The sequence below is a fragment of the Mirounga angustirostris genome, unplaced genomic scaffold (assembly GCF_029215605.1).
Source record: "Mirounga angustirostris isolate CCGP_5_RB_7025 unplaced genomic scaffold, mMirAng1.0.hap1 SCAF_6, whole genome shotgun sequence".
In the NCBI taxonomy this organism is placed as follows: Eukaryota; Metazoa; Chordata; class Mammalia; order Carnivora; family Phocidae; genus Mirounga; species Mirounga angustirostris.
The window spans coordinates 15418418-15438334 of NW_026991714.1; the positions used below are offsets into that span (position 1 = coordinate 15418418).

General features: G+C 34.2%; 1 protein-coding gene across 1 annotated transcript in view; it reads left to right on the forward strand.

Annotated features, from left to right (window-relative positions):
- USH2A (usherin) overlaps window positions 1-19917 on the forward strand; it is a 701438-nt gene that overhangs the window by 106370 nt on the left and 575151 nt on the right. Inside the window, exons 9-10 of the mRNA XM_045876094.2 lie at window positions 5780-5975; window positions 9531-9661. Of these exons, the coding sequence (XP_045732050.2) occupies window positions 5780-5975; window positions 9531-9661 (327 nt within the window). The remainder of the gene's footprint in view (window positions 1-5779; window positions 5976-9530; window positions 9662-19917) is intronic.

The following is a 19917-nucleotide window of genomic DNA, read 5'->3' on the forward strand; positions in this document are numbered from 1 at the left end:
ATGAAGAAACTGAGATTCACAGAGGTAAAGTAGATTCAAGGACTGCCTGTCCAATGATATTTTTCATGTTACTTCATCTCTTTAACCCTCAGTTGCCAATCTAATAAAGTAGTAGGCCATGTTGACTGAAAGCTTACTATGTGACAGTCTGCTAAGTGCTTGGTCTTTACAGCAATGCTATGAGGCAGATGTTATTACCGCCGTGTTATAAATGAGAAAAATAAGGTTTAAAAAGGTAGAATTAATTATGTGAGAGCACAGGGCTAGCGAATCAACAAACAGAAATCAGATGTGAGATATTTATGTGACCCAGAGCCTAAAGGAGTCAACGAAATAACCCACGTTAAATGCTTCATAGAGGGCACAGCACAGAGAATCTGCATTTCATGTTACCTTTTATAGTTAGTTAGTGGCAGCACCAGTAATTGAATTAAAATGTCTGACTTCAAGTTAATACCTAATATCGAACATTGGATTCTATATAATTTGATTGGCAATTGGTTGTTGCTGGTGAAAGAAAACTTGAAGAGGTCAATTCCCCCACTTTTAATTTTTTGGGGGGCAAAGAGCCATAACTGACAGTATTCTGATTCTGACTGCTACCTATCTTTCTTTTACAAAATGACTTTTCTATTTGTAAGTTGATTATTGCAAATCACCTAATAACCATCAATTCTGAAGTCTTTACATAACCTTACCCTATTTACTAATTGTTCCCATTGTTCCCCTCTCTACATTTTCTTAAGAATGACTACTTTGGATATTAATGTTATTGTCACATGTGGATTTTCAGTTAACAGCTTAGCAATTGTCTATTAAGCTTCTGTGTAGATGACACAGGGAGTACAAAAGTCAATAGCTTTCAATTACTGGAAGATACATGTAAGTAAACCAATAATTTTGGTTCAAAGCGATAGGAGCATGGTCAAGGTATCGAGTGCTATGGGAAAAGAGAAAAGGTGCAGCTATCCAAGCCCAAAGGGTGAGAAATGGTTTTGGGGAGAAAGAATCTTCATCACTCCAAAAAGAATATGATACCAGTTTTTAAAAATTGACCAAAATGGAAGAGTGCACTTGTTGCCAATTATTGGAATGCAGCACTACATGATGGGAAAATTGTGATATTTCCATTCTAATTTCCCCCTCTTTGTCTTTTGTTTTCCTTTTCCTCAGCTAAGTAGAAAAACTGTGTGCTTTCCTGCTAAAAATTTCAGAATACCATAAAATCGTGACACATTGGACAATTAAATTCTTAAATATTTTTTTCTTTCTAACTTTAAAAATATTAAGGGAAAAATTGTTCAACTATGAACTGGTAGAGGAAAATAATTGGCAAAAATGCTTTTGACTGCAGTTTGTCCCAATAATGATTATGAAATGTGTCAAACTGTTCTGAAATATTAAGCATTTATTGTAGAAAATAGTAAAAGGAAATAAGCTTTGTTGTCCAAAATATCAAAATAGTTTTTAACAGTCTTAAAACAAATTGCCTGGGATCATTATTATGAATAGATAGGGAGACTTTTTGAGATGTTACATGGTTTGACTCTCCTAATTCATAATTTAAATATATAGCTCAAAAAAATTGGACACTTTTAGAATTCATTAAGTATTTTACAAAAAAAATGGAAGGGCAAGAAAAATAATTCAGAAATTCTGTTATGTATGTAATATATTATTTTTTAAGGATTTTATTTATTTATCTTAGAGACAGAGAGTGTGAGTGGTAGGAGGGGCAGAAGGAGGAGAGAATCTCAAGCAGACTACACTGAGCATGGAGCCACGATGCAGGGCTCGATCTCACAACCCTGAAATCATGACCTGAGCCAAAATCAAGTGTTGAATGTTTAACTGACTAAGCCACCAGGTGCCCCTATTATTTTAAATCTTATCTTGAATCAGTCATACTTTATATGCAATATAACTTGACAAACTATAGTAGGTTTTAGGGTGTGTACAAAATAAGAATTTTCCTTCTGATTATTCAGATATTAAAATTAACTTGATAAGTTGAAGTACATACTGATTCTCCATTAAAATGTTACCATTAATAATGTTGAGTTTATTCTAAGCATGCAAGCAGAGATTCTAATTAACTTACTAACCTATATAACAATTTATAAATTCAGTAGGTTAAATATTTAAATCAGGACCTTTAATAAAATGGACAATATATTATTTTTTTATATAAAAGCATCTTGTTATTTTGGAATAGATAATTCTTCTTTTAAATGATAATTTACTTGAGATAGTCAACATCATTAGACAGGTTGTAACTTTAAAAACATATCCATTAAATTCAGAAATAATACAAATATGTACCATCATGACTATGTGATATATGTTACCTGTTTTGCTGAAAATTTTGGCCAACAAAGTAGAAGTGAAGTAGAAGAAAAAAGTAAAATATAAGTATATATTGAAAATTATGAACTAAATCCTCACTATTTGACTGGCAAAAGAAAAATGTACTTAATATATAATAAGATAGTTAAAATCAATAAGAAAAATATGCAAAATACAAATGAAGTTTCCTCAAAAAAGATTATATTTGACCAAGAACCAGTTGAAAAACATTTAGCTTTACTAGTAACCAAAGACTTACGTACTAAAACAGGGATTAATATTTTTCTTAAAATCATGAAGAGATAAAGTTTTAAGTTGAACAGAACATAAAATAGACATTCTCAGATATTTCTCGTGGTAGGACTATGAATTTAATTTTTTTTAGAAGGAATTTGGCCATATTTAATAAAATCTTTAAAAATACTCTTTGTGCAATTCTAATTTACATGAATTTCAGTTACCATAGTTAGATAATACCAATCCTCCAACAACATGGTTCAAATATTAGTTATTATGATATATTAACTGTGAGTAATTGCATAAAGTACAGATTTAGCTGCTGGCTCTTCAATCTACAAATTACTGTGAAACAATGCATATCATGATCAGTGACCATTCGTGACTCTTCTTTCAAAGTCTGTTGGGGATTAGTCAGTGCACATCCATTCAAAGAAGCCTGTAGTTGTGCTTCTTCCTAGTCTGTCAGTAATAAGCCCATGTGACATTTCAGAAACACAAATTCAAAAAAGGGGAATTGAGCATTCCTTTTTTCACAGAAGAAATAGCTGACCAGCCCTGCCATTTGAAAGACTTTATATATGCAGCTAGAGCAATTCAACAAAGGCTAACTTAAAAATGAGGACAGTGGTTATGAGGAATAGGGTGAAGATGACATTGAAAGCACAAAGATTGAAATGATGGAAACCCATCCATACTTACAAAGTAATATGACCATTCGCCAAGGCATAGACAGGATGCTTGCTCAGAATGGAAGTCATAGAATAAGAAAGCAAGCATGATTCAAGCTACTCAACTTTTCACAAAGAAATAAAACAATTTAATTCTCAAAGTTTCAAATGTTAACTTACAGCCTACTAAATGTTAGTCTATTATAATTTTTATTTCCTTTCATATTTATAACTGACAGAACATTTTTAAAGTTTTACCTTCACTTATTCCTTCTTTGATGTTCTTCATTTCTTTACGTTGATCCAAGTTTCTGACCTATAGTATTTTCCTTCTCTCTAGAGAACTTTTAACATTTCTTGCAAGGCAGTTCTACTGGCAACAAATTTCAATTTTTGTTTGAGAAGGTATTTAGTCTCCTTCACTTTTGAAGGAAAATTTTGCAGTGTACAGAATTCTAGGTTGGTGGCTTTTTTTCTCTCAACACTTAAGTATTTCACTCTGCTCTCCTAGTAATTACATGGTTTCTGAGGAGAAGTTAGATATAATTCTTACCATTGTTCTTCCACAGGTTCGGTGTTTTTAAAACTCTGGCTTCTTTAAGGATTTTTCCTTCATCTTTGATTTTCTGTAGTTTGAAAATTATGGGCCCAGGTGTGTGTGTATATGTATATAGTTAGTATTTATCCTGCTTGGTGTTCTCTAAGCTTCCTGGATCTGAGATTTGGTGTTTGACATTAAATTGGAGAAATTCTCAGTCATTATTGTTTCAAATATTTATTCTATTCCTTTTTCTCTTCTTCTGGTATTCCCATTATGTGTATGTTATAACATTTCTAGTTGTCCCAGTGTCCTGTATTGTCTGTTTTGTTTTTTCAGTTTTTGTTCTCTTTGCTTTTCAGTTTTTGAGGATTCTATTGCTGTATCATGTACCTCAGAAATTCTTTCCTCAGCTGAGTCCAATCTATTAATAGGCTCATCAAAGGTATTCTTCATTTCTGTGTAATCTCTCTCTAGCATTTCTTTCTTTCTTTCTTTTTTTTTTTTTGGATTTCCATCTCTCTGCTTACATTGCCCAACCATTGTTCCTGCATGCTGTCTACTTTATCCATTAGAGACCTTGGCATTTTAATCATAGATGTTTTAAATTCCTAGTCTGATAATTCCAACATTCCTTACACATCTGATTCTGATGTTTGCTCTTTCTTTTCAAATTGTGCAGTGGTTTTTTGTTTTCCTTTTGTTTTGTTTTGCCTTTAGTGTTCCTTGTAATATTTTCTTCATAGACAGATGTTGTGCTTGGTAAAAGGAACTGCTGTATACAAGCCTTTAGCAATGTGGTGAAGTGTGGGGTAAGCACTCTATAGTCCTATGATTAGATCTCAGTCTTTTAGTGAGCTTGTGCTTTTGGACTGTGAACTTTGCAGTTGCTTCTCTGTCGCTCCCACCCATAGGTGGGACAGGATGACTGGAGTGGGCTGGAGTTGGGTATTTCCCCTCCCTAAGTCAGGCTCTGATAATATCCCAGCAGGTTAGGCTCTGGTTCACTAATTTCTCCTGAAGGCAGATATTGTTAAGAAGTGCAGTGAGCACTGATTTATTTCAAAATGGTTCCCTTTTCCTCTTTCTGCCAGAAGTATGAGGAGGGTGCCTGGGTGGCTCAGTTGGTTGGGTGACTGCCTTTGGCTCGGGTCATGATCCTGGAGTCCCGGGATCGAGTCCCGCATCAGGCTCCCTGCTCGGCGGGGAGTCTGCTTCTCCCTCTGACCCTCCCCCCTCTCATGCTCTCTCTATCTCATTCTCTCTCTCAAATAAATAAATAAAATCTTAAAAAAAAAAAAAAAAAAGAAGTATGAGGAAATATTCCCCTAAGATTTACTGTAAGAACCTGGTCAAACTCCTGGAAGTAAATCTCACAAAATATTTGGGAGCCCCCATTATAACTAGGTCCCCTTGGAGTCTTCAATTCTCAGACTTGTTCCTACTGAACTTCCAGCAATTTGTTAAGTACAGTGAGATTTTTTTCCCCCTCCTTTGGAAATGGTTCCCAAGGAAGCTTCTGCTAGTGAGTCTCTGCTTTTGTCACTGAGACTCCATGTTATCTGTCAGTCTGTCCTTCCAGTCTTGGGGACAGTTTGTCCTGTTTTTTCCCCTTAGCAATCAAGAAGAGTTGTTGATTTTTCTTTATACTTGTTAGGATAGAGTGGTGACTCCAATCTCTTTACTTGTGGAACCCCAAACTAGAAGCTACGTTTTAATGTTTTGACAAAAAAATTGAAGATTATTGAACAATAATAACTTTCCTCATTGGTTATTAAGATCATTTTGCATAGTTTCAGCTTGTATGGACACTTACCATTTCACACTACCATGCCTATAATATGCTAATTTCTGATTTATAAAACATTTTTTCAAAAACATTATTGCTGGCTTTTAACTCTTTGATATTAGTTTTGCATCTAATGCAAGTGTCTCTTACATAAAAAATGCTTTATATTTCTTTATTTTTGTTACTTTATTGTTTCAGTGTGATCACTGCTTGCCTCTTTATAATGATAAGCCTTTCCACCAAGGTGATCAAGTACATGCTTTCAATTGTAAACCTTGTCAATGCAACAACCATTCCAGAAGCTGCCACTACAACATCTCAGTGGACCCATTTCCATTTGAGCACCACAAAGGAGGTGGAGGGGTCTGTGATGATTGTGAGCATAACACGACAGGTAACTAGTAAATCATAGATAACAAATAACAAAGTCTGATTTGGCCTTTGAGGCCCATGTGCCTTATACAATGCATGTCATTTTAAACTATGTTATTGCTATCTCACTTAAGAAAGTGTTTTGAGGGCGCCTGGGTGGCTCAGTCGTTAAGCGTCTGCCTTCGGCTCAGGTCACGATCCCAGGGTCCTGGGATCGAGTCCCACATCGGGCTCCCTGCTCAGCAGGAAGCCTGCTTCTCCCTCTCCCGCTCCCCCTGCTTGTGTTCCTGCTCTCGCTGTGTCTCTCTCTGTCAAATAAATAAATAAAATCTTTAAAAAAAAAAAAAGTTTTGATACTGTACCATATGATTTCATTCATGTGGAATTTAAGAAACAAAACAAACAAGCAAAGGGAAAAAGAGAGCGAGAAACCAGGAAGCAGACTCTTAACTATAGAAAACAACCTGATGGTTACCAGAGGGGAGGTTGGTGGGGGATGGGTTAAATAGGTGATGGGGATTAAAAAGCGCATTTGTGATGAGCACCCAGTTTTGTATGGAAGTGTTGAATCACTGTACTGTACACTTGAAAAACTAATATTACACTGCATGTTAACTAACTGGAATTTAAATAAGAACTTAAAAAATGATACTGTTAGGTTAGAAAAGTAAAGCTTGTTCATTAAATCTTCATGAATCCAAATAATTCGGTAGTTTTCAGAAATAGCACTCTAATCTTCGACTATATCTTTTCAGGAAAGTTCTATTTTTTTTAAGTACAGGCCATTTGATTAAACCATGAGTATATTTTGGAAAACTCAGGAATTGTTAGTTTGAGTATGTATACCCTTAAGTTTCTTTGTGTGACCTTGATCTTCCATTACGTTTGGATTTTCATGTAGTGATGTTTATATTCGTTCAGATTTGGCAAGGATCCTGGTAATCTGGGAACACTTTTTAAAAATGCTAATTAAATGCACAAGATGATTATCAAAGTCTTGTTCTAAAAGCATACAGCATTTTGACTCATTGTTGAAAATTACTATTCTCTGAAGGGCTGGTATATTAAAAGCAGAAAGAGGCAATATCTCAATTTGTAAAATATAATGGCCCAAATCTGATGGATTTGAAAGTGTACCACTCTGAAGCATGAATGGATTTATTACATAATTATTGATGACCTAAAATGTCACCAGAACTTGGCTAGGTGCTGGGAATATAAAGACGAACAAGATAATGAATTTTCCTGTCTTTGTGTAGATTATTACATAGTAGGAAAGGCACACTATTAAAGGAACAATTACAAAGTTGTCTGATGAGTGCTAAGATAGGGCAAGTGCAGTAGGAGTTAATCAGGTGAAAGAGCGAGAGGGAAGGGAATTAGGGGGGTGGTGACAAAGATCTATAGTAAGAGTAACAGATGTACAATGACCCAGAGGAGAGAGGAACATGGCACCCTGAAAGAACTGATGGAAGGACAAATGGAAGATTGTAAGAGAAGGTGCTAAGAAGGAAGGCAGGGGCCAGATCTAGAAGGCTCTATGAACCATGATGAAGAGTTTGGTTTCTATCCTCAGGTGAATAGGTGCCACTTGGGGGTATTTTACAAGAAAGAGACATAACAAGTTTTGTGTTTTAGAAAGACTCAGCTGTTATAAAGTGGAGAATGGATTGGAGAGGGCCAAAAGTGGTTTGGAATACTGTGGTAGTCCAGGTAAGAAATAATGCTCGAGTACATTTAAGGTGGTATGGATAGAGAGAAGTGGATCCAAGAGATATGTGGAATGGAAAGTGACAGCATTTTCTGAGCAAAGTGTAGGGTGTAGGAAAGGGAAAGAAAGAGTCAAGACTCAATCCTAACATTCCAGTTTGAACAACAGGGTCAATGTTGGTGCCAGCCATTGAGATAGGAAACACAAAATGATCAAAGCTTAGGGAGACAATGGAAAATTCTGTTTTGGAAATGTTCACAGTATTTCCAGGAGACATAGGAGAAACTTTTGTGGACAAATAGAAACTCCCAAAACTCTTCTCTTAAGATAAACCTTATTGTGATGCCTCAGAATAGATCAGTATCATCTATATACTTTAGTGGCATCATCTTACGTATTAGATTGTAAGAAAGCTCTGTGAAAGGGGTATAATATGTATTTTGCTTGCTACTGTATTTCTCAGCACTTAGCACAGTGTTTGAAACATGGTAATCACTCAATAAATATTCATTGAATGATAAATAAGGAATTTCTAGATTGGAGATAGAAATTCAGGAGTCATCAGCATATGCAGATAGAAATATTCTAGAAATATTATAAATTCATTTAATTTTTAATTAGTCCATGGCCAATATCCATCAGAATGTGTTTTTCACTTGATCAAGTTATTTCTATAGTCTTCTGATATTGAGCCAATTTTAATATTTGAAGAGAGTAGAGTACATAATGTTTAAAGGGGAATTGATAGTCTTGAGTTTTATCTCAGCTTCTTTCAGTGGTCTTATATGCTACTCACATTTACTTTAGAAGCCCCCCCAGTATAGATTTTTTTTAATATATAAAATGGCAAGAGAAAATTTCTAAATAATAAATTGTAAACTACAGGGATTTCCTCATATTTCTAATATATCTAAACATAATCAATTTCTACTTTGCTATTTGAAATAAAAAATAATGGCCATAAGCAGAGAAACATTTGCTTTTAATAACTTTTTTTTTTAAGATTTTTATTTATTTATTTGAGAGAGAATGAGAGACAGAGAGCACGAGAGGGAAGAGGGTCAGAGGAAGAAGCAGACTCCCCGCCGAGCAGGGAGCCCGATGCAGGACTCGATCCAGGGACTCCAGGATCATGACCTGAGCCGAAGGCAGTCGCTTAACCAACTGAGCCACCCAGGCGCCCTGCTTTTAATAATGTTAACTATAGAATAATATATTTAGAACAGTGTCCTTTTTTAAAAAAACAAGATCTAGTTCTTGAAAAATATTTCTTTTTTTAATTTATTTAGAGAGAGAGAGTACAAGCAGAGGGAGCGGCAGGTAGAGGGAGAAGCAGGCTCCCCACTCAACAGGGAGCCTGATGTGGGGCTGGATCCAAGGACCCTGGAATCATGACCTGGGCGGAAGGCAGCCGCTCCACCAACTGAGTCACCCAGGCGCCCCTTGAAAAATATTTCTAATACTGCATGCCTACTTGCTTCCAACTGTATAACCATCATCTACCTCACACATAAACATTTCTCATATTTGATTTAGATTAAGGGCCTAGTCCTAGAAATAAAGAAAAGTTTTAAGTTTAGAAACAAACTCTTTCAAAATGTATGGGCCCCAACAAAGCAGAGCTTTTTAGAAGTGTGGTATTATATAACAGATGGGAGTTTAATGAAGTAAAGCACAGTTTGTAACAGGTTCATTGTTTCATATGCTCTGGATCACTAAATTGGCAGGTAGAGATGAAAGGTGCATTAAAATGGACGTCCCGAAAATTATAGAATTCCCTCAAAGGAATACAGTCTTTTAATTTTGAATTATACAGCTGATTTTAATGAATTGGAAGTCATAATGCATAACCTTTCTCTGACGCAGGAAGGAACTGTGAGCTATGTAAGGATTACTTTTTCCGACAAGTTGGTGCAGATCCTTCCGCCATGGATGTTTGCAAACCCTGTGATTGTGATAAAATGGGCACCAGGAGCAGTGGCTTCCTTTGTGATAAGGTGAGTTTTCATTATTGAAGGTAAAGAACTGCTTGCTTTCAGCAACTAATTTGGGAGATGTTCTACCAGTGAAATTGAGGTCTGTATTGATCAGGAAGTCCTAAGTGTGTGTGCGTTTGCTTTTCTAAGAGAAGGTTTAGAAGTGCTCCAGGGCAACTTTTAATATGAAATATAAGACTATGTATGTACGTGGTCCTTCACATATAAGAAAGGCTTATTTTATTTTTAATTTTAAAATTGAGGAAAATATTGAGAGGGAGGTGATTCCAAGTAAACTAGGAAGTGAATTGAATATATATTGGCATTATTGGTGAATTAATATTAATAAAAGTTTTAAATAAGAATGGTTTCCCTCTTAAGTTCCATAGAAGATAATATAACAAAGGTCACTTACACATAGATCCAAATGGAAATTGTGATAGTCCTACTTCTAAATTTCTTACTCCAACCTTCTCTCTTAACAATACAATGGATTTTTATAATTTTATACTTGCCTTTTTTACTGATATTACAAATATTGATGTTTGACCTGCCTGATCACAGATTCTAACTGACGTGGGCCTGTATAGCATACCCTACGTCAAGTCAGAAAAAGCAGCTCTGTATTTAAATGTGGTATCTTCAGCAGGAGCTTTTCTGATAATACTAATATATAACAATATATAAAGGGCAAATTTAGTTTAAAGAATCAATTCAATGATTGTATTAATTTTTAATAATTACATATTGCCTTGTAAATAATTGAAAATGCACTGGCTCGGAATGTAAGCCTACTATCTAGTCAAAGAAAAAAATTTTACAGCATGAAGATACTAAGTTCAAGGCAAAATATATTGGTCTTATAACTTTCAGGATACATTAAAAACTGCTTTAACAAATAAAAGCCAAATATAAAGTAGGCCAAAATAAAGACTTGAAGAACTTCAGAGTGACTGTAGTGTGTTAATAAAAGAACATTATGTCTTATTGGAAAGCTGAAAAGTAGAAAAATCATTAACAAAAACAATACTATTTTTATTTTTTGATATTGAGGAACTAATGTCTTAGAAAGTCAATTACAGTTTTACATATTTTGATCAGTAAAGACTGTGTCTTTACACATCTCCTCTTTACAAATCTGCCAAGAATTTTCAGCACGATGTCTTTTGCTTGATATTCAAATCTCAGCTCAAAGATCAACATATCTTTTAAGATATCTTCACTGACCACACAATTAGAGAACTTTTTCAAATCACTTTCTTTTACATTACCACATATTATTTCCATTAAAGCCTTTATGAAATTAATTTACTTGCCTTTTTCTGCCCAACATAAACAGAACAGTTTCAGTAATATAATGAGTTCCCAATAAATATTTGTTTAATAAATGTTGGTTGACTGAAAAGAGATTCTGAGTACTGAAGCTCATAGTCAGATGGTCATTTAGAATGGTTATCACAATATGAGCATTATATAAAATTTTTACTTAAATAATTTTTCTCCCTGAAAACTGAAGGTCAAGTAACTTTGGTGTATAGTACTGAGAAAAGTGTGAACTAAAGTTCTACCTCCCAAAGTCTCATTTACATGTCTGCTTCTAGAAAAATTCACTTCAAGTATAATATACATATGGCAGACACAAAAAGAATTGTAAAACTTATACCATGCAAAAATTAATCAAAATAAAGCAAGACTGACTATATTAATATCAGGTAATGTGGAGTACAGACAAATACAATTTTCAGATATTACGTAATGATAAAAGGATCACTTAAGCACAAAGACAGAGAAATTCTAAACGTCTATGTACTAAACAGTAGAGTGGCAATATATGTGAAGAAAAACAGAACTGAGAGGATAGATATTAAAGAAAAAATAAACTTCAATCTCTCAAAAATTGATAAGAAAAAGAAAATTATCAAGAATATGGACCTCAACCATATCTCCAACCAACAAGATCTCACAACTAATGAACAGTCCACTCAACAACAGCAGAATAGATATATAATACACATATACCAAGATATTGTAGGACATAAAGAAACTTCAATAAATTTAAAAGAACTAAAACCGTACAGAACATGTTCTTTGACTACAGTGGAATCAAAATAGAAATCAAAAAGAGATAAACAGCATAATACCCTCCAGTTCCATCCATGTCGTTGCAAATGGCAAGATTTCATTCCTTTTGAAATAAGTCAATCAGAGAAAGACATGTATCATATGACCTCACTGATATGAGGAATTCTTAATCTCAGGAAACAAACTGAGGGTTGCTGGAGTGGTGGGGAGTGGGAGGGATGGTGTGGCTGGGTGATAGACATTGGGGAGGGTATGTGTTATGGTGAGTGCTGTGAATTGTGTAAGACTGTTGAATCACAGACCTGTACCTCTGAAACAAATAATACATTATATGTTAAAAAAAAAAAAAAAAAGAAGATAGCAGGAGGGGAAGAATGAAGGGGGGGAAATCGGAGGGGGAGACGAACTGTAAGAGACTATGGACTCTGAGAAACAAACTGAGGGTTCTAAAGGGGAGGGGGGTGGGGGGATGGGTTAGCCTGGTGATGGGTATTAAAGAGGGCACGTATTGAATGGAGCACTGGGTGTTATATGCAAACAATGAATCATGGAACACTACATCAAAAACTAATGATGTATGGTGATTAACATCATAAAAAAAAAACAGATAAACAAAAAATATCTCCAATCACTTGGAAACTAAACAACACATGGATCAAAGAGGAAGTCTCAAAGGAAATTAAAAAGACAGTGAACTGAATGGAGATAAAAATACAAAATATTAAAATTTGTAGATGCAGGTAAAGCGGTGATACAAGGGAATTTTATACCATTCAGTGATTGCTTTAGAAAAGATAAAGTCTCAAATCAATAATCTGAACTTCCACTTCAGGAAATAAGGAAAAGAAGAGGGAAATAGTCTCAAAGCAAACAGAATAAATGATATCATAAAGCTAAGAGCAGAAATCAATAAAATTTAAACAGAAAAACAATAGAGAAAATCAATGAAAAAAATAGATCTTTGGAAAGGTAAATAAAATTTACAAGCATCTTCCAAGACTTACAAAAAGAGAAAACACAGATTACTAATAACAGAAATGAAACTAGAAGTATCGCTACATGCTTTGCAGGCATTAGAGTGTAATAGGACATAACTAGCAACAGGTCTACACACATACATTTTACTACTTTGGTGAAATGGAGCACTTCCTCAAAAAGTATAAATTTCTTACTCACTCAGTATGAAATCAATAATTTGAATGGTCCTACAACTATTAAGGAATTTGAATTCATAATTTAAAATTTACAAAAAAAAAAAAAAAAGGATCTCTAAGCCCAGATGGTTTCACTATAAAATTCTACCAAACATTTAGAGTAATTAACATGAGGTCTGTATCGATTACAACAAAATCAAAGAGGAGGGGTGACTTCTTAACTCATTTCATGAAAGTACTATCCTGATACCAGAACCAGACAAAGTAATATACAAGTTATACTTTTCAAAGTAATATACAAGTAATTATGGAAAATGCCTATCAAAATCCCCAAATGATCTTTTTGTAGATATAGATAATAGGATGCTAAAATTTATGTGGAAATATTATAAGATACAATATTTTAGAAATGTTTCATAAATATATAGTATTTTAAATATTTTTATTATATTTATATATTAAAGATAAAATATAGTATTTGCATATATGTTTTAGTGTAGCTAAAATAAGTTCAAACAGGAGAATAAAATGGGAGGAATCACTCTACCTGTTTGCAAGGCTTATTATATAGTTATATTAATCAATATTGTATGGTGTTGGAGGAAGGATAGACAAATAGATAAATGTAATAGAATAGAGAAATCAGATATAATCCACATAAATATGATCAGTCAATTTTTGATGAAGGTAAAAAAGCAATTCAGGGGAGCAAAGATAGTCTTTCAACCCTCTAGCACTTGCATATTCACAGAAATTAACACAAAATGAAGTACAAATTTAAATGTTAAATGTAAACAAATACAACTTTTAAAATATAACATAAGAGAAAATTTGGGGGACATAAGGCTTTTTTAGAATCTTTAGACATGACACTAAATATATAATCCATAAAAGAAAAAAACTGATAAATTAGGTTTCATCAACATTAAAGTTTTTGCTCTCAAAAGAATCTCTTAAGAAAATGAAAAGGCAATAAGCAGGGAACTGGATGTAATGAGCACTGGGTGTTATATGCAAAGATGAATCACTAAATTCTACCTCTGAAACTAATAATACATTATATGTCAACTAAATTGAATTCAAATAAAAAATTTTAAAAAAATGAAAGGCAAACTACAGACTAGAAGAAAATGTTTACAAATCACATATATAAGAAAGAAACTATATCTAGAATATATAATGAACTCAACATTTAGAAAATGACAAACATAAAACAAAAGTGCTATCTAATCAGAAAATGGCCAAAGACATGAAGAGACACATCACTGAACAGGATATACAGATGGCAAATAATTCCAGGAAAAAATCTTCAACATTTTCCATTATGGACATGCAAATTAAGACTACAATTAGACATCACAATGCAACTATTATAATAACTAAAAAGTGACAATTCCAAATACTGGCAAGAATAAGGAGAAGTTGGATCACATATTGTTGATGGGAATATAAAATGGTGAAGCCACTCTGAAAAAGTTTGAGTTTTAAAAGAACAAAATAGACATTTATCATACAACCTAGGAATTCCACTCCTGGGCATTCAATCCAGAGAAATGAAAATTTATGTCTGTAAAAACCTGTACATATATTTTAATAGCAGCTTTCTTTATAATAGTCAAAAACAGGAAAAAGCAAAAAAGTTTCTCAGTGAGTGAATGGGTAAACAAATTGCAATACATCTATACCACAGAATACTACTCTGAAATACAAGGAAAAGAACCACTGACATACACAACTGGATAAATCTCAAGGGCATTACTCTGAGTGAAAAATAATAGCCAGTCTCCAAAGTCAGATTCTGTATGATTCCACTTATGTAATATCATCAAAACAACAAAATTATAGGGATGAACAGATTAGTGTTTGCCAGAAATTAGGGATGGTGAGGGAAAGGAGATAGGCATGAGTATAAATGAATATCACAGGGTAGATAATTGTGGTGATGAAACAGTTTTGTATCTTGATTGTGGTGGTGGTTATACAAATATACACATATTATAAAATGGCATAGAACTATATGAACACATTGTACAAATGTCAAACTCATGGTTTTGGTGGTGTACTATAGTTGTGTAAATATAATCATCAGGGGAAACTGGGCAAAGAGTATATGAGACTCCTAACTTTGCAACTTCCTGTGCATTTATAATTATTTCAAAATAAAATACTATCTGTAAAAGAAAGAGATAGATAAAAATATCATATTGACATCATTAGGTAAGGTTGCTTGAAGATAGTGAAGAATTACCTTAAAAATTCCAAGGGAAGACATAGTGAAGAAATATTCAATACACACATCTAATCAAACAATCACTTCAGTATTAAGTTAAAATCTCTTTTTGTATTGATAGATGGTCAGAATGTTACCACTCATCAAACCCATATTAAAATATTAAATATACAAAATGAAAAAAAATACAAGATAGGGGGCAGCATTAAACACAAGAAATGACAGATAATTATGATCCAAAGAAGTAAATATAAGTCAAAATATATTTTTAAAGAATCTAGTGGTCTTTATGGTCTTGAAGCATGCTTTCTTTAAGTAAATATTTGATGAATTTTTATTCCTCAAATCAAATTTTTTTTTATGATAAATAACATTTATATGCCAAAATGGCAGTCAATTTTGTTTATATTGGGTATAAAGCTCAACCCATAGACAAAGAATAGAAGACAGAATTTCTGGCTATAAAATGAAAGAAAAATAATATAAAATTGAATTTCTGTAGATGGATGGATAGATATAAATTTGAAGGTGATGAATTAAAAAGGAAAAATAGAAGAAACTTAACATGCATTATTGTCTCTATCTTTCAAGTAGAAAGTCAATAGATAGTGCCGGAAAACTTCCAAACTCGTTTTATGAGACCACCATTACCTTGACCCCAAAACCCGACAAAGATCCCATCAAAAAGGAGAATTACAGACCAATAATCCTTGATGAACATGGATGCAAAAATTCTCACCAAAATACTAGCCAATAGGATCCAACAGTACATTAAAAGGATTATTCACCACAACCAAGTGGGATTTAACCCTGGGCTGCAAGGTTGGTTCAACATCTGCAAATCAATCAATCATTAATAAAAGAAAGAACAAGAACCATATGATCCTCTCAATAGTTGCAGAAAAAGCATTTGACAAAGTACAGCATCCTTTCTTGATCAAAACTCTTCAGAGTAGAGGGATAGAGGGTACATACCTCAATATCATAAAAGCCATCTATGAAAAACCCACAGTGAATATCATTCTCAATGGAGAAAAACTGATAGCTTCCCCCTAAGGTCAGGAACATGGCAGGGATGTCCACTATCACCACTGCTATTCAACACAGTATTAGAAGTCCTAGCCACAGCAATCAGACAACAAAAAGAAATCAAAGACATCCAAATCAGCAAAGAAGAAGTCAAACTCTCTTTGCAGATGGTATGATATTTTATGTGGAAAACCCAAAACACTCCACCCCAAAACTGCTAGAACTCATACAGGAATTCAGTAAAGTGGCAAGATATAAAACCAATGCACAGAAATCAGTGGCATTCCTATACACCAACAACAAGACAGAAGAAAAAGAAATTAAGGAGTTGATCCCATTTACAATCACACCCAAAACCATAAGATACCTAGGAATAAATCTAACCAAAGAGGCAAATAATCTGTACTCAGAAAACTATAAAATACTCATGAAAGAAATTGAGGAAGACACAAAGAAATGGAAAAACATTCCATGCTCATGGATTGGAAGAATAAATATTGTGAAGATGTCAGTGCTTCCTAGAGCATTCTACACATTTAATGCAATCTCTATCAAAATACCATCCACTTTTTTCAAAGAAATGGAACAAATAATCCTAAAATTTGTATGGAACCAGAAAAGACCCCGCATAGCCAGAGGAATGTTGAAAAAGCAAAGCAAAGCTGGTGGCATCACAATTCTGGACTTCCAGCTCTATTACAAAGCTGTCATCATCAAGACAGTATGGTACTGGTGCAAAAACAGACACATAGGTCAATGGAACAGGATAGAGAGCTCAGAAATGGACCCTCAACTCTATGGTCAACTCATCTTTGACAAAGCAGGAAAGAATGTCCAATGGCAAAAAGACAGTCTCTTCAACAAATGGTGTTGGGAAAATTGGACAGCCACATGCAGAAGAATGAAACTGGACCACTTCCTTACACCACACACAAAAATAAACTCAAAATGGTTGAAAGACCCAAATGTGAGACAGGAGTCCATCAAAATCCTAAAGAAGAACACAGGCAGCAAGCTCTTTGACCTCAGCCGAAGCAACTTCTTCCTAGAAACATCACCAAAGGCAAGGGAAGCAAGGGCAAAAATGAACTACTGGGACCTCATCAAGATAAGAAGCTTTTGCACAGCAAAAGAAACAGTCAACAAAACCAAGAGACAAGTGACAGAATGGGAGAAGACATTTGCAAATGACATATCAGATAAAGGGCTAGTATCCAAAATCTATAAAGAACTCATCAAACTCAACACCCAAAGAACAAAGAATCCAATCAAGAAATGGGCAGAAGACATGAACAGGCATTTTTCCAAAGACATCCAAATGGCCAACAGACACATAAAAAGTGCTCAACATCGCTTGGGCATCAGGGAAATCCAAATGAAAACCTCAATGAGATACCACCTCACACCAGTCAGAATGGCTAAAATTAACAAGTCAGGAAATGACAGATGTTGGCGGGGATGTGGAGAAAGGGGAACCCTCCTACAGTCTTGGTGGGAATGCAAGCTGGTGCAGCCACTCTGGAAAACATTATGGAGTTTCTTCAAAAAGTTGAAAATAGAGCTACCCTATGATCCAGCAATTGCACTACTGGGTATTTACCCCAAAGATACAAACGTAGGGATCTGAAGGGGTACGTGCACCCCGATGTTTATAGCAGCAATGTCCACAATAACCAAAACATGGAAAGAGGCAAGATGTCCATCGACAGATGAATGGCTAAAGAAGACGTGGTATATATGTACAATGGAATATTATGCAGCCATCAAAAGGAATGAAATCTTGCCATTTGCAACGACGTGGATGGAACTGGAGGGTATTATGCTGAGCAAAATAAGTCAATCAGAGAAAGACATGTATCATATGACCTCACTGATATGAGGAATTCTTAATCTCAGGAAACAAACTGAGGGTTGCTGGAGTGGTGGGGGTTGGGAGAAATGGGGTGGCTGGGTGATAGACATTGGGGAGGATATGTGCTATGGTGAGCACTGTGAATTGTGCAAGACTGTTGAATCACAGATCTGTACCTCTGAAACAAATAATACATTATATGTTAAAAAAAAAAAAGATTACATGAAGGGAAAAATGCAGGGGGGGAAATCGGAGGGGGAGATGAACCATGAGAGACTATGGACTCTGAGAAACAAACTGAGGGTTTTAGAGGGGAGAGGGGTGGGGGGATGGGTTAGCCTGGTGATGGGTATTAAAGAGGGCACGTACTGAATGGAGCACTGGGTGTTATACGCAAACAATGAATCATGGAACAGTACATGAAAAACTAATGATGTCATGTATGGTGATTAACATAATAAGAAAAAAAAGGCAGTTCCTGAGGCAGAAAAAAAAAAAGTCAATAGATATAATTAGGTATGTTATTTAGAGTTCCAAAATATAACCAGTAGAGAGCTAAAAATAATACAACCAAAACTTCAGTGAAAAACTGGGTACTTTCCTTCTAAGATCAGGAACAAGACAAAAACGTCCCCTATTATCACTTCTATTCAACATTGTACTGCCAGTTCTAACCAGGAAAATTAGGCAAGAAAATGAAATAAAAGTCACCCAGGTTGAAAAGGAAGAAATAAAACTACCTCTATTTGTATATAGCATGATCTTGTAGGTAAAAAATTCCAAGGAATTCATTAAAAATCTATCAGAACCAAGAAACAGCAAGGTTCTGCAGGGTTGCAGAATATAAGATCAATATACAAAAATCAGTGGTATCTCAATGCACTTGCAATGAGCAATCTTGAAATTAAGAACACAACTTCATTTAAATAGCATCAAAAGAATAAAATACTTAGGAATATATTTAATAAAAATAGTCCAAAACTTATATTCTGAAAAATACAAAATATTGTTGAATTAAAGATCTAAGTAAGTGGAAAGACATCCCATGTTCACATATTAGAAACTTAATGTTAGTGCTCTACAAACTGATCTACAGATTCAACACAACCCCCTTAAAGCCTAACTGGCTTCTTTGAAGACATTTATAAGTACTTTTAAGGCACTTAAAAATGGACAAAACAATTTTGAAAAAGAACAGAGTTGGAAGACTCACACTTTCCAATTTCAAAATTTACTGTAACATTGCAGTAATCAAGACAGTGTCATGTGGTTTAAGAAGATAGATAATAGATAGATAGATAGATCACTACAAAAGGATTGAGAGTCTAGAAATAAACCCTCACTTTTACATTCAGCTGACTTTTGACAAGGGTGTCAATAAAGAAAGAATAGTCTTTTCAACATATGATGTTGGGGCAATTTCATATCCATAAGCAAAAGAACAAAGTTAGATCTCTATTTCACACCATCACAACACAGTCTTGTGTTTTTCAAAATATTAAATGTAGAGTTACTGTATGACCCAGCACTTTACCTCCTAGATATATACCCAATCAAAATGAAAATATATATCCTTGCATAATCTTATTCATAACATTAATTGCTGCATTATTCATAATAATCAAATGTAGAAATAATCCAAATGTCTATTAGCTGATAAATTGATAAATAAAATGTGGTATAACCACTCAGTGAGATATATTCAATGCTAAGAAGAAAAAAAGTATTGACACATATTACAACATGTACTTTGATCTCAGGAATGGGATTAGGGGAAGAAGAGGGACAGGAAGAAAAACAGTTTTTAAAGAGATGCTTCCATATAATATTTTCCATGTACAAAAATCTAGTTTAAAAATACATAAAAGGAAAAACATGCTTTAAAATATTAACACATTTTCTTTGTTTTGAAAATATTTTTCCTTTTTCC